The sequence below is a fragment of the Perissodus microlepis genome, chromosome 20 (genome assembly GCF_051167445.1).
Source record: "Perissodus microlepis isolate ML-2025 ecotype Zambia chromosome 20, ASM5116744v1, whole genome shotgun sequence".
In the NCBI taxonomy this organism is placed as follows: Eukaryota; Metazoa; Chordata; class Actinopteri; order Cichliformes; family Cichlidae; genus Perissodus; species Perissodus microlepis.
The window spans coordinates 14,356,836-14,371,958 of record NC_140480.1 but is presented as its reverse complement, the minus strand read 5'-3'; the positions used below and the strand labels follow the sequence as shown (position 1 = coordinate 14,371,958).

The window sequence follows — 15,123 nt, the reverse complement described above, 5'->3', positions numbered from 1 at the left end:
TGTAGATGCTTTTCAGTTTAAACCCTGATTTAGAGTCTGTTATTTCACCCACTGTGGGTAAAATATGTTGAAAAATTAGTTCATCAGATGTGCGTGAGGAATGTTTTGTTCTTTCATGTAACACTGATGTTTTCTATCTATCTATCTATCTATCTATCTATCTATCTATCTATCTATGACCTTATGCTTTCAGATGCCCTTTGCTCTCATGGTGTCCTTCGTATGTATTAAAGCGGTGAAAATATTTTCATATGGCATCAAGTCTGGCCAGTGCCCTAGCGTGCCACTGATATTCATAGACATGCCTTGATGGTGAGCTGTGTGTTAGGCACTTAGGCACAGTGCAATAGCATGTGCAGTTACAGAGTGTTAAAATGCTGCAAATAAATACACTGATAACAGCCATTTAATTTGTCCTGTTTAATTTGTAACCCTGGAACAAAAGAGAACTTCTACAGCTGGATTTACAGTTTGGATGGACGCCTTAGCTGAACAGTTGACTGAGTGACTAACAGACCAAGCGGAGAAGCTCACCCAGGGCTTTTCCAGACTGTCAGTCACCCTGCCTACCTGGGTCTGCTGACTGTCTTTCCAATTCACTCCTGAATAATGAATAGCTGTTGCTCCTGTGCTGTCCCTTCTAAGATCAGACAGACTTGAAGTGGCTAGACACCTGACAGCAGTGTGAGCTAAAGGTGAGCTCAGATGAAGAGATAAATGATAAAGTTCTTTGTGTTTTTTTGTTTGATTGTTTGTTTGTTTTTTTACCTTGGGTTTGCACACTGAATGCATGACCTTATCTATGCCTTGAATTACTGAATTTCTGTTTGATACAATGACAAATGGAACAGCTGACCACTTAATATAAAGACTGGAAGCAGGAGGAAACAGTATGTCTAGCTCTGTTTAAAAGTTTAAAAACCAGCATAATGTGAGTTTCTGAGCACTGTGTGCAGGACAAAACATGAAGTAATACATCGGGGTATTAACCAGACTGAACAGACCTCTATATAACTCTCTTTAATGATGTTGGAGGTTCTGGTAAGCATGTAGAGACGGGCAACTGATTTTCTTTAGATGGGCAAAATTGCACTATTGCATTTCATTTTTATGATCCCTCTTCTCCCAAAGATAGAGTTATCCTGCACACTGTTTCTGGATTTTTTTTGAGCAACAGCTTGATATACTGATACATTTCAGTGAGAAATACTTTTTCTTTTTTTCAGACTGACACGAGACAACCCTTGGGGCTTTAAAGCATGTGAAATCTGAAGCCAAATCATGGCCCTAACCAAGTAGTTTTGTTGACTAAACCTAACAAAAGTAGGGTTGAAATGATACAGTAGAAAGATCCATGTACACAAATCAAGGGAAATCTTTGGGATTACATCACACATAAGGCATCTCTGAATATTAGTTTACTTGTGGATTAATCAGTGGAGTAATTAAATCAGTACTTTACAAACGTATGAAAGTCATGACATGAACTTTTGTTAGAAATGATTATAAAGACTTTTACAGCTATGCTATGGAGTGTTTTACCCTCATAGAAGAAATACGAATGCACTATTTCACTCACTGTTTCTGCATTTTGGCTTAATTTCTGTTATTAAATAATAACATGGTGTAAAATGTCATGTTTTATGGTTATATTTGTCTAGTTTCAAGACTTGCTAAGGACCACATGATTTGCATTATTTGCTGATATGTAAGCAAAGGTGTGTGCTTTCCTTTTTTTTGGCTTTACACTTCATGGCTCAGAGTGGTTTTACATGATATACAATCACGCTGTTTGTGGATGTTGAAATGCAACCAAATCATAAATTCTGTGGACATACAATGTAAAGGCAGAATCATGTTACATAATGTTTTGGACTATAAAAAGTGTAAAGCCCATAGAGTATGTGATAATATATGATTTGTCTGTTACTTTGGTTCATTTCTCAGGTGACAGTTGTCCAAATAAATATGTGAAGTCTTTCACTTGATTTTGTAATATGTGGACAACAGGAAGCACCTTCTTCATTCCGTTTGGTGTCTTGTCATTACTGCCTACAAGTTGCACAACTGTTATTTTTATATACATCTTTCAGGTGTGACGCTAATGACAACCTGTCGCTAAAGAAAGCAGAAGGATTACCACGACAGACTCCCAGTATTAGTTTGTTCTTTTAGAGTACAACTGCACACAGTAGAAATATTCAGTTTCTGTATGTACTAGCACTTGTGTGAAGATTGAAGAAAAAATACAGTTATTTTTCCTCACATTAGATGCAAATGTAAGTGCTCTTATTCCACAAAGTAACTGCAAAACCTTGTGCTCTTGAAATCATCATCTCAAGCGTATTCACTGTGATGCATAATAGCAGGTACCTTCAGAAAACTAACAGTCTGACACATCAAGTCATCACTGGCAGAGAAATATGTATGTATGACAAGACAGGAAAATTTAGAAGTCATTGTGGAAATGACTGGAAATCACCAGCCTGTTTCACACAGTATCAAAGGGTTTGAGTTTTTCATTTTTGTAGGACTCATTAATTGACATTAAAACTTTTTGACACATTAATGTAAAAACCTTTGGCGAGCTACAGTCATGTAGTGTTTCTCCGCTCATGTTTTGGGAAATTAATCTTTGGTTCTGAAAGATATTTCACAAAATGTGCCAGAGTAACTAAGTCACCAGCTACCTATTTATCTTGCTGATCAGTCCTTCACTAATCATTCAGTGTTTTGTTTTTTAATTTTTTCTTTCATTTTGGCTTAGCGTTACTCAGAAAGGCTTCTCGTGATGTTTGTTTTCACAGAATAACTTGGGGAGCAGTTTAAATTTGCCCATGACCTAACTTTCAGGGTTTAGATGAAAACCTTTCTAAACATGCAGGAGAGTTAAGAACAAAAGAGATAAAAATAGGATGGAGCGAATGTTAATGAATGAATACATCTTTTTTATTGTTTCCACAGGAGTCTACTGGATGTGGACACATTCTCCAAGTCAGATCCTGGTATGTATGAACCATTTAGAGTCTGAAGTGCTGGTACTGATGATTAAGTTTAAATAAAACTGTTTGCTTTGTTAGTTTGTGTTACCTAAAATGAAGTTAAATACATTAAAAAAAATTAAAAAAAATAAGGCACACCACAGATAAATTACTCATATTTAACTTATTTATTAGTACACAATACTGCAAGATGTAGTATTGATCTGAAACAAAGTAAATAAAAGATCAGTATTGATAATACCAAGTACTGAAAGTACAGCTACCGGTACATTGTGTGCAGTGTAATGATTTATGAAGTGAATACATCTTCCGAATGCTAAATGTGAATACATTTTAATGAGCACCAAATGACTTTTTTACGTTCCACTGTTAATTAGTTTACACAACAAAACATAACTTTCACAGTTTTTCAACTATTTTGTTTTTTTGAGACCTAAAACACAGTTGCATGGAAAACAGCTACTGTATGAGTTACATAATATCCATCTGTGCAGGGATCTTTATTAAAACAGTTTTTTCCATGAATTCATTTAAAAAAAAGATCTCATTTTATATAAAATACCTCATATTCAGAAAAAACACTGCTGACATGAGGATAAAATGTTTATTAAGTTTACAGAATGACCCGTGTACGTGTGGACACAACCATGTTCTCAGTCACATTCAGGGTGACAGTTTGATTAAGGTGTTAGGCTTGTTAGTTTTGCTAGCAGTGTGCATGTGTCAGGTTCTTATTAGACCGGTGTGTGGATGCACATGTCTCTGTGTATGTAAACACGATCAGTCAGATCCAGCAGCTTTGACAGATCATACATTTTATATGGTACAAAATAGCCTCAGAGTTGTTAGACAGCTGGGGAAAATTTTGACAGAAAGTTTTGATAAAGGAGTTCATGCACTTACTTTCTCCTACTGTTCCCCCCATAATGCCATTGGCACGATAGCTGTTGGTCACAGTGGATTTGAATGCACCAGCCGGAGCTAAAAAGTTCAGAGAATACAAGTGTTGCATACAGATGTACCTTCAAACACTATTTTTGAGTGGTTTCCATCAAACTGCTCCATTTCTAAACACCAAAATTGTCCATAATTACGCCTCCGTGGCAGGATGTTTTCCACCCCCACTGCTGCACTCACACATCTTGATTTTACAAACCCATGTATAAATTAAGGTGATATCTCAATTTTTTTCCCTTTTTTGGGGGGTGGGGTGTTTCTGAGCTGTCAATAGCCAAGTCATACTGAGAACATTTCACAGCCACTCACCTCCACAGCAGCAAGTGTGGCTGTCTCTCCACCACCTCGTGTTCATTTTATTTTCAAAGCACAAGTGATTAAAAAAAGGACTAAGACATGCTGGCCAAAAAATGGCAGTTAAAAGAAAACATGATTTTCAGAAAAGGAGAAATTAGCAATCTTCAGAGTGAAAGGAAGTCAACAGAAAAAGAGCATAACAGCTTGAGTTCAACAGGAGAGGTTCATGTGATGTAGTCAGTGAAATTAAATGCAACTGGTGCATTTAGATATCAGTTATCTCCACTAGAATAGACTAGAGAATACAATCATAGCAAAAAAAGTGTCAGCCATTGCATCTGATAATCTGACTGCTCTGTAACAGTTTTTTGGTGTTTCCCCTCATTTGCCCTCCTGGCACCAAAGCTTTTTGCAGTCTAAGTAGAGCAGTGTGGTAAGCTTGAGAGGCCACAGGGCTTAACTATCTCAGACAAGAAATGATACCTTAAGAAAGCCTGACAGTTGGGCTTTAAATGAGTTACTCAAATCACAGTTTGAGAGCACAGCTGTCCAACCACCGGTCTTCAGGCTTGGGCGATGATGACTGATCACAGATGTGAGGGCTGCCTGAGGAGCGACTGGGCTCCAACCAGTACAGACAGGGTGAAGTAGTGCGTGAGGTTCGTCTTCAGTCCAGCACACACAAGCAGATGTTGGAGAAGAGCTCTGAGCCGCCTGTTGCTACATGCAGTGCAGCTGGAAGATGTAATTAGCGGAGACGCTATTATTAATCAAGAAACAGAGGCAACAGGGAAGATTCAAGATTTAAAACTATTTAAAAAATAATATTTCAAGCAAAGAGTAGAGGTTGGATTTTATCATTAAGTTGTTTATTTTTTGTGCTCTCTCTCGGATCCACAGAAAATTGAACTTGCACAATAAACGTTTAACGTGCAGCAGTAACAAAAAGTGCAAAGCTTATGTTAAAGACTTCCATAACTCTGATGTGCATCGGTAGTACAGTATTTAGGAGGAGCTATTAGATGTGCAGAGTGTGCAAGATTAAAAGTCATGTTAAAGAGGATTAAAACTTTTGTTAACAAGGCAAATGTTCTTGATTCACTTCAGAAGAAATGCAAATCTTATGATGTACATCAATAGTAATTCTAAGAAGATTCAGTGCACTCATGTGGCACACTAATTAGGGGTATATGTAAACAGTATTGCATTTACTGCACTTATTGCTGATGTGAAAAGCAGCAGCTTGCTGTACATCAGCCCTTTAACCAAAATACGTGATATCAAAAACTGAGATACAGCTTGACATGAAAAAATGAAAAAAGGCCATTTAATATACAGTCAGTTATCATTATGAAATCAGATCATTCAATGTTGTTATGAAATGTTATTAATCATCTTTTAGATTACCTTAATATTATAAAATAACTATTGCTGTCAGAGTTAATCTTGTTAAAATGACGTTAACGCCATAACCGCATTAATGCAGCAAATCTCTGTTAGCGAGTTAGCGCGGATCGCCCCTTGCATGACCTGCATGGCATTAACGCGTTAGTTCGTTTAGCTCTTAATGCGTTAGCGCCGTGCAGCCCCAGGCACGGGGCGATCCACGCTAACTCGCTAACGGAGATTTGCCGTGTTAATGCGGTTATGGCGTTAACGTCATTTTAACAAGATTAACTCTGACAGCACTAAAAATAACCTTTTTGTTTTGCAGTGACACATTTTCTTTTAGCTATTTTGATAAGGACATTTTATTTCACAATGTCAACTTTTATACTTATAGCCCAATATGTGCTACCAAACTTAGCTTTCATGTTTATGGCTACTTAGCTAGTCAGCTAACTGTCTAAGCCAGTGTGTGGGTTAGTGTTATAAGCATTAGAGTTAGTGGTCTTTGCTTGATTTGTTTTTCTCCAATTATAAAGTTTAGGTGTAATATATGTAGATACCACAGTGGTTCCATACAGCTTCCAACCATGACATTCTTCTAAAATTACGCATACTTGCATGATAGAAAACCCACATGAATTTTCAGTTCATTTTCTAGCTCGAAGGTTTGTGACAAACGAATTTATTATTATTTTGATGTAAGAGATGGTAAATGCACTACCCGAAGAGCTTTACACAACATGACTCATTCACCCATTTACTTTTTTTCTGTGCTCAAGTGGATTTTACTTAATATTCACACACAGAGAAAAATACATCACATCTGTAAAATCAGTTTTCTTTAACTGAATAAAAACACATCAGCTAAATGTTTGATTGAAATGTAAAGCTTTTTTTTTTTTTTGCTTTCTCTTCACTGAAAGTTGGCCTAACTTAATATATCAGCTTTATCAGGACTCTCAGTCATCCATTAGTTTTAGCTTGAAAGAAGAATTACATAGTGTGATGCATCAGCAGCAACATATTCACCTCAATAATGCCACAGTCACATTAGGGAAAGCAGTGGTCAGAGACCATGACATGAACAAAATAATTTCAAACGTGTGGAATAAATTTGGGATTTCATTGCCTTTGAAATGGCTGCTTCACAGACAGGGACTTTGTCTGCAACTTGTAGCAGTTTCTATCTTTAAAGTGACTTTGGTGTCAAGACGTTGATAAAACGGCCATAAGACGAATTAGTCTGCTATCGGGTTGCAATTGAATGGTGTCAAGGTAGCAATTACATGCATTCTGTTTGTGATAATAGGTCATTGAATGTGATAAATTTGCTAAAATTGCCTAATTACATTCAGAGTCGAGCCAGAACCTCATAGATTCCGCAAGTAGTGATGTAGTTTTTGCTGGACCGAGATTTGACTGCACAATGAATGAGGTTCTTCAAATCCTCTTTTTTGTATAAGAAGATAACCAGAACACAAACAGTTGGCAACCATTTAAGTCGAGTCTTGTAGTGCAAAGAGATGCGTTTCAGAAAAGTTGTACTTGTACACATTGACTCAGATTAATTGTAATGTATTAGAAACCATATATAAATTAGACAGCAGTTATTTGCAAACCTTAATCAAGTCTGTCTGAGTGTGACTGCAAGCAGTGTAAGTCACACTTCAATTGTTTGGAGACAGGTTGCCTCCAATCACGTGACCTTAATATAGGTTGCCTTAATATGGTCGCCCAGTAGTTGCTGATGTGCACAGTCGACCTCTGAGTGAGAAGTTCGTTAGTACAACTGCTTGCATTTACATAATGCAAAAAATATAATCAATGCAATCACCAGGCATTTTCAGTAGTCCCTTTTTTTCTTTATGTAACCATAAAATATTCTTGGCTCTTGACATTTTAGTTTTCATTTGAACATTTCCACATTTAGCTCTGAAACTAGATGAAATGTGTGGGTGCCCATATCTATAGTCTCTAAGAAGTGCATTATATCTTTAAAACACACATGCATGTTCAAATGATTAATAAGAATACCATTTTTAAAATATTTTTAAGGAAGCATTTCCCTCTGGCAACATAGACATCCACAGCTGCCAATTAGCACCTCCACATCTGGCTAAAGTAAAATGTATTTTTACTGCAGCAAGATTTTATCAGTCCTCAGCAGCTGAAATACCTTTCTTATTCTGTAATTATCAAGAGTGCCTGTGTTCCTTATGGATTTCTGTGATATAGTATATGTACTGTCTTTGTGGTCTTTCTGTGTTTATAGTGGCAGGAAGGTTTAGCATGGCTCACAGGAACTACATACTTTGATCTGTAATAGGAACCAATCATCTGGATACGTCTGCCATCCAGGAAATTCTGCTGGCTAATTTTGCACGCCCAAGAATTTTGTGTGAATGGTGCACTTTTACAGTTCAATTCACAATTGTCAGAAGAAACGATAAAACGATTCCTGCTGTGTTAGCTCAGTTGTGAAATTGCTTGACTAAAAAGCTGCCTGTGAGTTCTGGCATCAGATAAGCCTGCAAATGCATAGTTTTCCTAGGTAATATCTCACTGGTACCTGGAAAAACACAGAACACCAGCGCCAACCTTTGCAACGCTAGAGTGCTGTGGTCTGAATGCTCTGTAACTCCCCCTCATCTAACAAGGTAGAAAAACAACTCCTCACTGCTTGCCAATCAATCCTACTTGGAGGAGATCATTGTCAAAGGAAGCAAAAATGACTGACAGGCTTAATAACCTCTTATTTGAAAACATGTTCTGTAATCTCCAGGAAATTGCAGCTACTGAACTGATCACAATCTAACAATACCTCCACCCTGTCATTCTCAATCCATTTTAATATGCAGAGAGCTGTTATACAGGCATGCATCTGTATACACTTGTCTACAGGTATTTTCGTAAGTCAGACCAGTTCACTGATTTAGTTTCTGTTGACAGATGCTCCCTGATGCATGCATCCGGGATTTATGACTGTAGAGAGTTAGCTGTTGGATGTTGGGCAGTTACAGGAATAAATGCTATGGCAGTAATAAGGCTGCAGCGTATGACAGGAAGCTTAAAAAAAGGACCAAAGAACGTGGCTGTGTAACAAGAGGATACCGGCCCGTTCAATCAATCAGACGTTCTTTTTCCACTTCACATGTGAATGTTTTAATCAAAGTATATTCGCCCAATCAGGGCTGCGTGCACTGCATCATTGAAGCTTCTGTGATTGCTAAATATAGGAACTTTAGATGAGATAGCAAAAATAACACAATATGCAATCGGGTCAAAAAGAGCATCTTGGCCTCATAAAACTGCAGGCGATTTAATTACTTTTAATATCGTTCAGAGATAATTTAGTAGGTGGTACTCATTAAATGGGTCACTTCCACTTTCACGGAGGTGTTTGAGGAGTCAGGAAGATGTTTTTTAATACTGTTGTCCATTTTTCACCGCATAGCTTAACTTATTACAGTCATTTCACAGAAGATGAGACTGACTAAAGCAGGGCATACATTTACACAGACATCATAAACTGCTGTCTTCATCAAAAATGCATTAAAGTGCCTAAATTACTCAATTCAAGTAAGGCAATGATCAGTGAAAATTTAAATTGTTTGATCACTATAGTTTCATTAACATAATGGACGGATGAGGGAGAGATGCTTTCTGTGTTCCCCGGTGATTCAGCTCCGTGTTTCAGATCAGATTTTAAACCTTGCACAATTACAGGACTTATTTGAAGGTTGTGAAACTGACATAAATCCACTTAGAATTACCCCAGACTCACGAAAACCTGTTTTTAGTATCAAAGTAATCCAGTGTTAGTTCACTATGCTTCCAGACAGAGATGGATCATGTATCCATGTATCTGTATACACGCCACGTATCATATTTTTACAAACAAGTCACCTGTATTTAAAAGATGGGCAGTCATAAACTTTGTGTTTTACTCAGTGTGACCTCAAATTAGTAAATACTTTCATAGTGAGACCATAACATCACTAGGAAAGTGTTTTCTCAGGTCATAGAACAAAACAGCTGAGGGCTGTTTCCCCACAGACACAATATAACTGTAAGCTTTGCAATCAGACGAGTCGCCCTCTACTGGCCATTAAAAAGGATGTAGATTTAGGGACACTTCCACAGTATAGACAAGTTAAATGCTGTTAGCTAGATAAACAAAAATAATGCCAAAGGATTGTGTGACTGTTAGAAATCGTACGTACCATCTGTGTTCAAAATCAAATCCTAGCTATGTGTTAGGCAATGACTGCCTCTGTGTTTTGGAGCACTCTGTTTTTTATACAATTGTAAACTGAGTATTTTGCTAATTAATATTTATATAGAGATCTATATATTATATATACTGTAAATACCATATATTCCATACCACTGTTTTTTTGCACCATGACATATAGACAAGCTCCTCATTTATGTACAAACTTGGAAACAAATGTAATAAAAAAAAAAGTTTCTAATAATATCAGTCACAACTTTGTCATTTATTTACGTTCCACAATACCACAATAGTTTTGTTTAACTTACAGAGTGGCTTAAAAAGAACTAACGGAGTTCTATAGTCTGGATTTTCAGGTTCATGGTTATTCACAGATATGTTTGGGAACTGATGACATCCCTCATGATTTCAGTATTGAATTATTGTTGCAGCATAGGAAGGGTCTTTAGGATAAAATAAAATATGATACAAAAACTTGTCTGTTGAGGGAGATGTAATGATTCAATTTGATTACATTCAAATTCATTTCAAATACACTTAATTCATATGTGCCTGTTTAGGCTCATTTATCTGCTTTTTTAGTGTTTCTGTTTTCTCTTCATGCTCTCCTAAATGCATGCTCTGTCCTTTACATTAGATATTGTGATTGAGTTGCTTTTGAAAATGCAGCACTATTAGATATGACTCAGTTTCACTGAAAAGTAGAAAGAGATTAAAATGGCAGGTAAAATTACGTTGTGACAGACCAGTTCACTTTTTACAGCCTTGTCTGTCAAAATGATGGACAATGAAATGCAACCTCTGGTGGTACCTTGTGTTAAAAGCTCTGTATTTGCTCACTTCTCTTCTCTCGGTGATTGACTTGGATAATGATATCCCTGCATCCTGGTCTGTGCTGGTCTTGGCTGAATGTAGTGACAAGGGGTTTCTGTACAATGCCAGGGATACTGGCATTGTACAGACCACCAGCCACTGTTGTCTTCTGTGTAAATACAGGCCTTTTGATGTTACTGAGCTCACAGCAATAAACCAAGCTAGTGATGTGGTCTCTGCCAATATTCCCCCTACATTACTATGCAAAGGCCATGAGCCATGACTGGATCCCATTTCTTTAGTTAACTCATTAGAAAAAGACAAAGATAACACAATTTGACTGGCATATGATGGTATTTTATCATCAACAAGGTGATTCCCAAAGAGCTATTAGCTGAAAACTCAGGAAATCTTAGCATGGTGTGTGGTGTGTGCTCAAAGAAATTGAAGGAAACTGGACAAGTGAAGGACAACAGGAAGAAGTGGCATGCCTAAAAAATCTACACCGGATGAGCAACTTCTGAAAGTCATGTCCTTAAGAAAAAGAAATGATTTCACACTATTAAGCTATTAATAAGGTATTAGAAGGTGCTTAATTCATCATTTATGTATCATTACATCATTACTGCTCCTTGGTATGCCATTTATAAATGCAAATATACTGTTATGACTATGATTCTGATTATTACTAGCAGTGATAGCTGTACATAGATAAACCATGTACAGCAGTGTAACAGTAACAGATGGATAAACATATCTGTATTTATAAATGACATACTAAGGAAGAATAATGATGTATAAATGCTGAATTAAGCAATTGCTAATAGCTTACTAATGTTGAATAGTGTGACAGTATCATAAAGTTGAGTTGAGTTGATCTGCTTGAGTTGATTCATCTACTATTTGACGAAGCCTCATCAGAAATGGTGTCAGTGGAAAGGTGTCTCTCAAGACAGCATTCTTAAAATAAAAGAGTAAGAAAGGAAAGAAGGCTGAGGTATGACAAATTACACAAAAACAAAATATAAAGAAATGTGGCGTTGTTTGAGACTTTTGTACGCTACAGTATTTTGGTAATAGATTTATTATTTTGTCATAATGACCTCCAGATTTTACAAATTTAGTTAACCTCCTAGGGCCTGACGTCCACATATGTGGTCTAGACATATTTTGGGTTGTCTAGACCAAAATACTTAATTTTGCTCTACAAGGGCCTGATATCCACTTACAAGGACATTATACTGCCACAGTTCTATCGAAATTTAAAACAAATGTCCTCATATGTGGATCTCATTCTTCTCAGTAACAAAAATCAGGTAAAAAAAAATAAATCACGTAATTTTTTGTTTTTACATTCATCAGGTCCCAATCAGCCCAAATAGCAAAGAGAAATTAAAAATGCATGCCATGGAAGAGTTTGGGTCTTAGGAGGTTAAAGATAATAGCCAGACTGGTCTGTGAAACCGTTTTTGAATGAATTGACTACAGTTACAGTCTGCAAAACAGTTTTTCAAAAAACATATTTTTCAAAGTCAGGGATCAGTGGTGGATCTACTGCACGGCACAAAACAAATACGAAAGCACATGGCTGCATCTTTGGTTTAAAAATAGGCAGACCAAATTACAGATAGACCCCAGTGCTTCTGAACTTTGATGGCACTTCATATCAAATGGTACTCGACGAAACCCAGTGATCCGGTTGTTGATATTTGCTATCATTTCAGTGCTGTAGTGAGTCTCTTTTTTCCTACCTAGGTAGCTACAGCTTTGGACTTTGGTAATGATTGGATTTTTTTTCTCAAGAACACAACAATAAATATGTGATCTTTTTTCTCCTGCATTCACATTCTGAGAATTTCAGCTGTTCTTGTCAACAGCTTTGAGCTAAGAGGTTGTGCTTGTTTGCGTCTGTCTGTCTGCGTATCTGTCTCCTGCTCATGAACTTGTCTGTCACAGCTTTCTACAAGAATGTGTTAGATGCCAAACACTCATCTCTTCAGGCACTTCTTCTTATCTAATTTATTGATGACTCAGCGTTTGTCCTTGGAGATGTTGTGTCACGTTGCCTGGTCGTTGTGTAAATTTAATTTGAGTTTCTCTTACTCCACCATCAAATTAGGTGATGCCTCTCTCTCACTGCCCACACAGGGATGGAGGATGTACTGTATACCTGCACTGTTCATGTGCTCATCTGTGTAAAGTAAAGGACTGTTAAGTTGGCTTGCAAATAGCTTTTTTTCCCATTTAGATGGACATGAATAAACATGACACTTTGAAAGCAGTAGGCTAACCAGTAGGTTTTTACAAAGAATATATTGAAGATTTTGTTGTTCTTTTACTTTTGTGCTTAAATGTAAAGCGATTTAGAAAGACCAGGTGTTTGAATGTTTGCTTTCGGCCAAATGTGACACTGTGCACTATGATTATGCATCTTCAACCCTTCCAAAAAGGCCATACTTGTACAGTCTTTCTCTAATTGTACTGGTGTGAACTTGTGTGTAGCTCTTTGGTTTTGTTGCAGTTTCCCTGATTGCATGGTCTGACCTTGAGGTGACTTTGCTGGGCATAGAGTGCTGTGAAGACTGTGGCACTGTGTTAACACACCTGAATGCTCCAGACTACAAATTGGCAAAGATTACGTTTTTATGGAGGTGCTCACACATGCTGGTGATCAATTAATGAAGTGCATTTGACTAGCGGCACCTGGCTTCTACACTTTGCTCATCCTGACATGCTTTACACCACTGATGCCTGACCATCGTTTTTGTATTTCATTAATGTGTTTACTTTCATATTTGTTGCAGGTCTTGAGCTGAGTCTGTAGCAACCATTAAACCATTAAAAACTAATTTAGGTCAGAAAAAAAAATTGCAGGTATAAATTTTGTTTGATTTGAAGGTTATCTTTAAGGTTTCTATATTTTTCACCTATTCTAGTTCTATTGATGAAATCATCTTTGAAAGGTTTTCATTTCCTAGAGGTAAACACTCCATTTCTTATTAAATCTATATCTATATACACGATTTTGCTGAAAGTATTTTCACATCTGTCTATACACTCATACAAACCTGAGTGACATCCCATTTTTAGGGTTTAATATGGTGTCTGCCCACCTTTTGCAGCTATAGCAGCCTCTTCTGGGAAGACCTTTCATAAGATTTAAGAGTGTATTTCACTTTCTTTTTCTTTTTTTTCTACCATTCTGTCAGATGTCATGTATGAGGTCAGACACTGATTTTGGAGCTTGCAGGCTCCACTCTAGTTCATTCCAAATATGTTTGGAATGAGTTGGTGATGTGGTGTAGAAGAACTTGACTGGCCTGCTCAGAGTCCTGACCTCAACCCCACACCATGATTCCCCCTCCACCAATCTTTACACCTGGCACAATGCAGTAACACAAGTACCGTTTTTCTGGCAACTGCCAAACTCAGTCTCGTCCATCGGATTGCCGGATCGAGAAGCATGAGAACAAGTCCTCTAGCGTCCACCACTGCTCTAGAGTCCAGTGGTGGTATGCTTTACATCACTGCATCAGATGCTTTGCATTGTGCTTGGTGATGTGAGGCTTGGACACAGCTGTTCACTTCTAACAGTGTACTTCTAACAGTTCACTGTGGAATATTTAGTAGTCAGGAAAATTCACAACTGGATGGGTTGCACAGGTGGCATCCTATTACTGGAATTCACGGAGCTCCCATTCTTTCTAAAATGTTTGTAAAGCAGTCTGCATCCCTAGGTACTTGTTTGTATACACCTTCATCCATGGAAATCAGTGGAACACTGGAATTCAATCATTTGGATGGGTGAGAAAATACTTGTAGGGTAATTTCCAATAAACGAAGTTCAAAAAAGGAGCATATGGCTGACACGTGTTCCTGGTTTCCAAAAGAAATGCTTCCAGTTGCATTAGGACTTGAAGATTATTCATTTATTACAAACTGAAGATGTAACAATGAACTCCTTCCTAAATAAGCATGAAAGTTCCAAAAAATGAGCAGTTATCCAGAACTACCTGTGCATACGGTCAGAAAACCGTGAGAGTCCTAACCTCTCTGTCCATGATCCTCCCCCTTCCCCATCACACAGGGTTTCATGCTGCTGTTGCACTTACATACTTAAAGTGGTAGGCACCTCTTTTAGATTGTAATCCCAAACAGTGACATATCATTACCTTATGTAAAAACAACATAAATTTTCAAATGTAATAATCCTGAAAAGATGAATTATGCAACGAATCTATGAATTATAAAACAAACATGAACTTAATTGTAAATTAAAATTTAAAGCAGACCTCTGGCACCTACAATACTTTTGACAAAAAAGCATATCAATGGCCATTAGATGGGTCAGGAAGTGTCGAGCTGGCTATACCAGAAGACTCTTTGTGGGTCTTCTGGTATAGCCAGCTCAACACTGGCTCCAGCCTCCTT

At 37.4% G+C, this 15,123-nt stretch overlaps 1 protein-coding gene across 2 annotated transcripts in view; it reads left to right on the top strand.

Moving 5' to 3' along the window:
* LOC146364268 (copine-9-like) overlaps positions 1 to 15,123 on the top strand; it is a 98,134-nt gene that overhangs the window by 675 nt on the left and 82,336 nt on the right. For both annotated transcript variants that reach the window (XM_084916378.1, XM_084916377.1), the window contains exon 2: positions 2,965 to 3,005. In XM_084916378.1, the coding sequence (XP_084772504.1) occupies positions 2,965 to 3,005 (41 nt within the window). The remainder of the gene's footprint in view (positions 1 to 2,964; positions 3,006 to 15,123) is intronic.